Source organism: Pteropus vampyrus, unplaced genomic scaffold (genome assembly GCF_000151845.1).
Source record: "Pteropus vampyrus isolate Shadow unplaced genomic scaffold, Pvam_2.0 Scaffold141, whole genome shotgun sequence".
NCBI classification, from domain to species: Eukaryota; Metazoa; Chordata; class Mammalia; order Chiroptera; family Pteropodidae; genus Pteropus; species Pteropus vampyrus.
In genome coordinates, this window is record NW_011888922.1 from 2,042,938 (window position 1) to 2,051,303 (window position 8,366).

The 8,366-nt window shown below is 43.3% G+C and overlaps 1 protein-coding gene across 2 annotated transcripts in view; it reads right to left on the reverse strand.

Annotated features, from left to right (window-relative positions):
- The window catches only part of USP35 (ubiquitin specific peptidase 35), a 71,056-nt gene extending 62,791 nt beyond the window's left edge, over positions 1 to 8,265 (reverse strand). The window contains exon 1 of one of the 2 annotated variants that reach the window (XM_023535537.1): positions 8,220 to 8,265. Coding sequence is in view for 1 of the 2 variants with exons in the window: in XM_023535533.1 (XP_023391301.1) it covers positions 7,746 to 7,756 (11 nt within the window). In the remaining variant the exon portion in view is untranslated. Of the gene's footprint in view, positions 1 to 7,745; positions 7,982 to 8,219 lie in introns of those variants that run through there. The other variant, XM_023535533.1, reaches the window with a different exon arrangement.
- Positions 8,266 to 8,366: the final 101 nt, after the last annotated feature.

An 8,366-nucleotide genomic window follows, 5' to 3' on the forward strand; every position in this document is an offset into this window, starting at 1 on the left:
GCAGGAAGGAAGGAGGTATGCTGGGGCAGTGGTTGTAACTCTAACTGGCACCATCTGATCACAAACTCTTCCCCATAGGACTTCTGCTCAAAAGGCAGAACTCATCGCCCTCACTGAGGCACTAAGATGGGGAAAGGATAAGGCAGTCACAATATACACTGACAGCTGATATGCCTTTGCCACTGCACATGTACACGGAGCCATCTGCAAGGAAAGAGGGCTTCTGACTTCAGCTGGGAAGGACATCAAGAACAAGGGGGAGATCTTAGCCTTACTTGAAGCCATATAGATGCCTAAGACTCTTGTTATTGTTCTTTGTAAAGGGCATCAAAAAGGGAATAGTCCTGAGGCTGAGGGAAACCGACAAGCCACTGCAGAGACAAGAACAGCAGCCACAAGGCCAGTGGGGCCCCCACAACATCTACTGACTGTTGTCCCTTACCCAGAACTGCCTCCGTCTCCAACCTATACGGCGGAAGAAGAACATATATTTTCAAGATAAGGGAGCCACTAGGAACCAACAGGGGTGGTGGACAACCCCAGATAGAAAAATCAGATTCTCACGGCCCCCTCACCAACTACACCAGACCACACACCTAGGGCAAACTAAGATACTCCAAGCTTTAGACCCCTACTTTCACTTGTTAAAAGAGAGAAGAACTGCAGAGGAGATTGCCTCGCGATGCCAAGCTTGTGCCCAAATTAATCCAAAGAAGAGGAAGATAGAAGAACCTAGGCATAGGGAAAGAGAAACTTATCCGGAAGACTTCTGAGAAGTAAATTCCACTGAGGTAACCCCGACTGTGGGGGGGCTACAAATATTTACTTGCTTTTATAGACACCTTTTCAGGATGGGTAGAGGCCTTCCCTACCAGGAAAGAGACTGCCTTAGTAGTTACTAAGAAACTACTACAAGAAATTCTCCCTCGATTTGGTCTCCCTGGAACTTTAGGGTCGGATGACAGGCCAACCTTCGTAGCAAAGGTAACACAGCAATTGGCTAGCTACCTAAATTTGCGATGGAAACTCCACTGTGCCTACTGGCCCCAAAGTTCAGGCCAAGTAGAGCAAATGAATTGGACCCTAAAAAAGACATTATTCAAGTTAGGATTAGAAACTGGTGGGACCTGGGTAGAACTTCTCCCCTTTGCTCTTCTCCGAGCCAGGTGTACTCCATATATTAGTGGATTCACCCCATTTGAAATTTTCTTTAGAAAACCCCCACCTTTAGTACCTAGAATAGAAGATGAGAAAAAGGCAGAACTATGTAACCTTGTCTTACTTAAGTCTTTACAAGCCCTTCAAAGTGTACAGAAGGAGATTTGGTCCCAGGTTTGTGCTGCCCACTCAGCCCCAGGGGACAGACTTCCCCATCCGTTTCAGCCTGGGGACTCTGTGGATCCAGAAGTTCACTTCCAAGGGACTAGAACTCAAATGGAAAGGACCCTTCATTGTCTACCTGATGATGCCCATTGCAGTTAAAGTAGATGGCATCCCATAATGGATTCATCACTCTCACGTGAAGGCAGCATGAGAGTGGACAGCTCAGGAAGACGGACCCTTAAGACTAAGACTCAAGCATACATAAGTATAACCCTTTGTTTCTTCCTTTTTTCCTCTTTAGCCCAGGCATTCGACTAGCCACAACCAAAACCAGAAGGAGCATTAATAACCTTGCTAACGACAATACACAAGGTCTTAAATAAGACCTCCCTAGACATAGGACAAGATTGCGGGTTGTGCCTAAACCCAAAAACCCCCTTATTATGTCGGGGTAGGAACTCCCTTAAACTTAACTGAGCTCAGCAGGCTAGAACTTCAAGTCGATTCACCAGCAGAAGTAGTCCTCCAAAATAGAAGAGGTTTAGATTTATTATTCTTAGAACAAGACAGATTATGTATGGCTCTAGGTGAAACCTGTTGCTTCTATGCCAATAACTCTAGAATAATTAGAGAAAGTTTACTACTAGTACAGAGAAATTTAGATGCCAGGGAAAAACAGAGATTAGAATCAAGTAACTGGTTTCATAGGATGTTCAATTGGTCACCATGGCTAACAACCCTCTTATCTGTTGTAGCTGGACCTTTAATCATCCTCCTCCTCTTGTTAACTTTTGACCCATGTTTCCTTAATTTCTTGTTTGCATATATAAGGAAGAGAATTAATTCTATTAAACTTTTAGTATTACAAAATAGAGGCTATGAGCAAATTCCGCATAAAGTATCAAGGATTTGATTTTCTGCTAAAGCCAGTGGGAAATGTGCTAGCTGGAAAATTACTGCTTGGCTATTGCCTATGGGAACATAGGATATCATCCATGGGAACATAACATTCTAACAATAAGCTTTCTGCTTCTGTGCCCCTGCTTGCACAACCTACCTGTGGGTTGACAGTTAGTAAATAGAAGAAAAATAGACTTTTGTGTTAAGACAGAATGAGGAATAGGATTTAGGGCTTAAAAACCCTGTACCTCTACATTTTGGGGCTGCTTAATTTGGGGTCCACATACCCCTGGCAGACACAGCTGGCTGAATAAAGAGCGTGTTTCCTATAACTCACTGATTTCTGGTGGTCCATGTGCCTTTCGGGGGCTGGTGGCTACACCGGCACCCCCTCCCACCCCCCCAAACCACTCCCAAACCCCCCGGACCCCCCTACACACACACACTCCTGCTTGAGGGCTGGGCTTAAGAAAAGACTGATTTAATGTATAAAGTTGAAGAGGGATCAAAGAGAGCTCATTCAACATCCAGTTTTACTAAGGCATTAGAGGAGTGTGAGGAATGTGCAGGTGGTGATATCTGGTGTCACTGAATAAGAACCATGAGCTAGAACAATTCCAGGCTGGCCCCCTGCTTTGAAAGCACTTCTTAGCCAAGCAGATGGGTTTTAACAATACGCTACCCAGCAGGCCAACCAGGTCCCCACTGTGAAGCTTCAGATATTAGGTGGGGTTCAGAATGAGGTATAGTTGGTAGAACAGAAAGGAGTAACTAAGAGTCACCTTCTCGTTTTATAGCTAAAGTATAGAGTGGAAGGTGACCTGCCCATGGATACGCAGCAAGTTAGAGGCAAAAGTGGGGCAGACCCTTAGCCTCTTTCTTTTGTATTGCAGAGATCCCTACCCCTCGAAGGTACAACCGTTGGCACCAGAGCACATCAAATTAACATCACCCTATTCATTTTTTTGATTCACTTTTTTCAATTCATTTTTTCTCATCAATCATCAATTCATTTATTCAACAAATGTTACTAAGGGCTCTAATAGGGAGCTGGGGTAACAAAAACGAAGGAAGTACAACCTGATTCAGACCCCTGGGTAAAATACTCATAAATATACAGTTAAAAGAAAGTTCTACACTGTAGAAGATGGCTGGCAGTGGTGCTGCAACAGGCCTAGGATTTGATTATTCCCTCCTTTAAGCTCCTTTATGCCTAGCACATACCTCTAATTGCTGCAATCATCACAGTCTATCCGGAAGCCTGAAACACTGCTGGAGGCAAAAATGATAAAACTGAAGCTCTCCTACTTCAGGCACATCAGAAGGCAGGGGTTTTTGGAAAAGACAAAAACACTGGCAAAAATAGAAGGCAGCAGGAAAAAGGGAAGACCAAATATGAGAGGATTGACTCCATAAAAGAAGCCATACGCATGAGTCTGCAGGAGCTGAGCAGGGCTGCTAAGGACAGGACATTGTGGACACCACTCATTCATTGATAGGGTCATCAAGAGTCAGACCTGACTCAACAGCATATAACACATATACATGCTTGGGAGACACTGAAGCGCAGGAAGGCCAGAACCACCATGTAGGTGGCAGGATAATATTACATTAGACAGTCCTGAATTAAAATCCTACTTCCTCAATTTACTGAGTATCTTTGGGCAAGTTGTTCAACACCTCCAGCCTCAGTCTCCTCATTTGAAAAGTGGGGATAATCATAGTACCTATCTGAAAGGATGGTTGTGAAGATAAAAGAACAGGAGATGCTCAGCATAATGTTAGCAGACATTAGCCCTCAGGCAAAGCAGCTCTTATTCTTATTCACCCTTGAATTACCACAGCGTAAGACAGGCCCTGCACATCTTGAGGGCTCTGTTGACAGAACACATAGGGGAAAAAAAAAAAAACATGACAAGGAGGACAAACTAGACACAATAAATAGAGGGCTCTCCCACAAGAGTCTGCTATTTTTTTTTAACCTAGAAAAAATCATGTTCCTGATATCCTGAGGTTGTGGTTGAGATATCTATGGCAGTTTTAAAATGTCAACAAATTCTTTGATACTCTTCCCTTTGAGAGGTGTTGTCTAACTGCCCTCTGCTTGAGTTTGTGCTGGACTTACTAAGTAGCTTCTAACAAATAGAATAGAGCAGAAGTAACCACGTGCACTTTCAGAGGTTGAGCCGTAAAAGGCATTGCAACTTATTCCTTGCTCTCTCTTGGATTACTCACTCTCACAGCGACCAGTTGCTATATCCTGAAGACACTCATGCAGCCCTAGGAAAGGCTCATGTGACAAGGAACTGATGCCTGCTAGCCTTGGAAGTGGATCCTCCAGCTCCAGTCAAGCCTTCAGTTGACTACAGCCCCTAATGTCATCCTGACTGCAACCTCACAAGAGACCCTGAGCCAGAACCACCAGATAAGCCACTCTTGAATCTCTGACCACAAAAATTATGAGCTGATAAATGTTTCTTGTTTTAAGCCATTAAGTTTAGGGGTAATTTGTTATGCAGCAATTGAGAACTAATAAAACATGTAAATGCAATACTGCTCATTTTTATTTTAAACTTGGAATTTGTTTCTTTCTGGCTTTAATTACCCTCCAAGTGACTTTATGAATAACCATCCTAAGATATAAAAGCATATAATATATTGGACTAATCACAATCTTTAGCTCAAGTTTCAAGAAATATAAGAATTAAAAATAAAAACAAATGTCTAGGTATTCAGAACCCACAAAGCTGCTGTGGTCAGAGGAATAATCAAAATCTGAGCACCCTTCCTTTTAGAGAGAAGCTTAGTATAGTGGTCAAGAGAGCTTCCAGTCACAGCAATGTACCAGAACTGAGAGGAGACTAGATAAACTCTTTAGAAAGAAGAGGCGAAGTCACAAGGTCTACGAAACACTTCACTAAATTCTGTATTATTCTATCTGCTCAAGTTTTCCAGGCTGGAGACCCTATAACAGTGACATTGACCCTTATCTGCAATTTCTCTCCATGTCCCAAATCTAGTCATTCTGGGTGATGTACCATGAGGAAAAAGCAGGGAATCAGGGGTAGGAGAGACTTGGCTTGGAATCCTGTTTCAGAAACTCAGGCCATTCGACAAACATTGAGTGCATATGTTGTACGAGCAGTAGTGATATTTCAGCTGCTACCATAGTGAGTAGAAATTAATGAGGTCCCTTGTCAGTGCCAATCTGATCAAGAAGGGAAGGTTCGATGGTGAGACACCCAGTTGGAAGAATGCACAAAAGGCCAACATGAGAATGAAATGGCAGGCACCAACTTTATTGCAGTTCTATTGGGGGAAGTGCAGTTCTATTGCGGGGGGCAGGCACGGTACTGCATGCACTTCTTCCTCTCCCCTTCTTGTGCTCCCCTTCTGCTCTCAAGGGTACTGCATGACTCCATACATAGCAGAGTACAATAGTAGCATTCAGCCACACATGCATGATACAATAAGCTGAAGTATGTTTACATATTTTAGGCACAGGTGCCCTAGTACACTAATGTAACATTCTAAATCTGGGGTCCTATTCCTAGCTGTGAGCCTGGATCACAGCCAGACCTGGGACCAGCCAGGTCTGGGACAAACATCCTTGCCCTGATGGAGTGAATACATAGTAGAGGAATTAAATAATCACAAATAAAGGTAAAACTGCACTCAGCTGACAGGTGCACAGGGTAGGCTAAGAGGTGATCAGGGAAGATTTCCCTGGGGAAGTGGTGCTTGATCTCAGAGGTAACAGGTGGAGAGGGAACTAGCCTAAGGAGATGTTAAAAACAAGACAACAGGCCCAAAATGAAGTCACTTATGCCAAGCCCCATGTCACTAAATGGAGACTTAACCTAATAACAGTTTCAGCTCTCCCAGAAATGGAATCTTAAACCAATCAGGAGTCACCTAATCAGCATTAGTTAGGTGATCTATCTGATACACCCCTGCCATCCCCTATTGGGAAAATAACCTTGCAATAACCAATCTGCTTTTTGCCTAGTTTAATCTTGTTCCTGCTCCCCTCTGCCATACAAGTCTTTCATTTTGTACAGCTCTTCAGAGAGTGGATGCTAGATTGGATACTGATCGATACATAAATCATTAAATAAAGCCAGTGAGATCTTAAATTTTACTCAGTTGAATTTTGTTTTTTAACAGGGAGAAGGAATAATATTCCAAATAGAGGAAACAGAATGTGTAAAGGTGCAGTAACAGGAAAGAATATGGCATGTACCACAGGCTGAAAGCAGGTCAGTTAAGCTTGAGTGAGAACAGGAGGTGGATGAATGTGAGAGGTTATCAAGGAGGCCAAATTGACAACAGCAGTTAGAGATATTTTAGGTGGAAGCAGACAACCTGACCAATAGTGGCTTACAGACATAAGTGTGTGTGTGTGTGTGTGTGTGTGTGTGTGTGTGTGTGTGTGCGCGCGCGCGCGCGCGTGCGCGCGCGTGTGTGTTTCCTCAGATAATAACAAGTTTCCTTAAATAACAAGAAAATAAGAATTCTGGAGGTGGGAGGGATTTGTTTGGTGCTTTATCCTCACAGCTGCATCCAGCTCCATGCCTCATGGTAAAGTCCAAATCAGGAAGAATGAAAAAAGAGGCAAAATTTATGACAACTGTCTCTTTTATCAGGAAAGGAAAACCTTTCCCAGAAACCTCCAGCAAACTTCTGCTTAATAAGTCTTACTAAATAGAACTATTTCATCAGGCCGCTCCTATCTACCAAGGAGGCTGGAAAACCAACTGTTTAACTTTTCTAGATTCTTTAGAAGTGATGGAAAAGGGAGAAGGGGATTGGGAGTGGCTGTTGAATTAGTAAATTCACAGTGAGTTTGCAGGTACAGGGCAAGGGAAGTGAACAACTGGATGATTGGTGTCATTCTCTGAGTGGATAACATAGAAAGATCACGAGTTCAGATTTGGATATACTGAGTTTGAGGTGTGGTAAACTGAATAATGGCCTCCAAAAATATCTGTGTCCTAAACCCTGGAACATGTAACTATCACCTTATATGGCAAAAGGAACTTTGCAGGTGTGATTAAGTTAAATACTTTGAGATAGATTATCTTGAACTATCCAAGTGACCACTAGATGCAATCACAAGTGTCCTCATAAGAGGAAATGACAGGGAGATTTGACTCTAGAAAAGTAATAGATGTGACAATAGAAGCAAAAGGTTAGAGTGATGTGAGAAAGGGGCCAAGGAATACGATCTATCTCTAAAAGCTGAAAAATAAAAGATCTTCTCCTCACAGCCTCCAGAAGGAACCAACCCCGATGACACCCTGACTTTAGCCTAGTGAGACTAATTGTAGCAGCAGTAGGAAACTAATGAAAGGTGCCTTTAAAACACCTAAGAGATGTCAGGCCAGCTTCTGAATATAAGGATCTGGAGATGAGAGAAGAGGACTGAACAAGAGATAACAATTTGAATGTTATATTCTAATGGGTGGCATTTGAAATTGTGAGAGGGCATAAACTCATAGGAGAGTGACACTGCCACGTACCTGCTTTGCATCTTTCAGCCAGGTGCTTAACTTCTCTGAAACATTATTTATTAAACATTTATTCTCTCCTGGCATCACATCAAGCAATTTATATGCATCCTCATTTAACCCTCGCAACCACTTTATGAGGTAGACACTATTTTTATCTGCTATTTACAAAAAAGGAAAACGAAGTTCAGTGAGATTAGTCTTTTGTCCAAGATCAGACAGTACACAAGGGAGACGAGACCAACTCTATTGGTGACCACATGTTTCTCACCTCTGTATCTTTGCTCATACCATTCACTACCTGGAGCAAACACTCTTGCTGTAACCTTCAGATTACAATTCTGTCTCCTCCACTATGCGAACGTCTCCAAGATCAGATACAGTTCTCTGTCGCCTGGGTACCCTAAGGCCAGGCAAAATCAAGACCCAAAGCGGACGCGCAGCAACTAAGTGAACTCAATAAAGAAGTAATAAATGAAACTTAACTTGTCGCCTCAGAGACCCGCGCAGGCGTACGACACCCTCCCCAGCCGCCGAAGGAGGCGCTGCAGCAAAAGAACAGCGAGCGCGAGGTTTAAATGCCAGAGCTCTGGCCTCCAGCGGGCTGGGCGCTGAGCGCATGCGTGCAGCCCG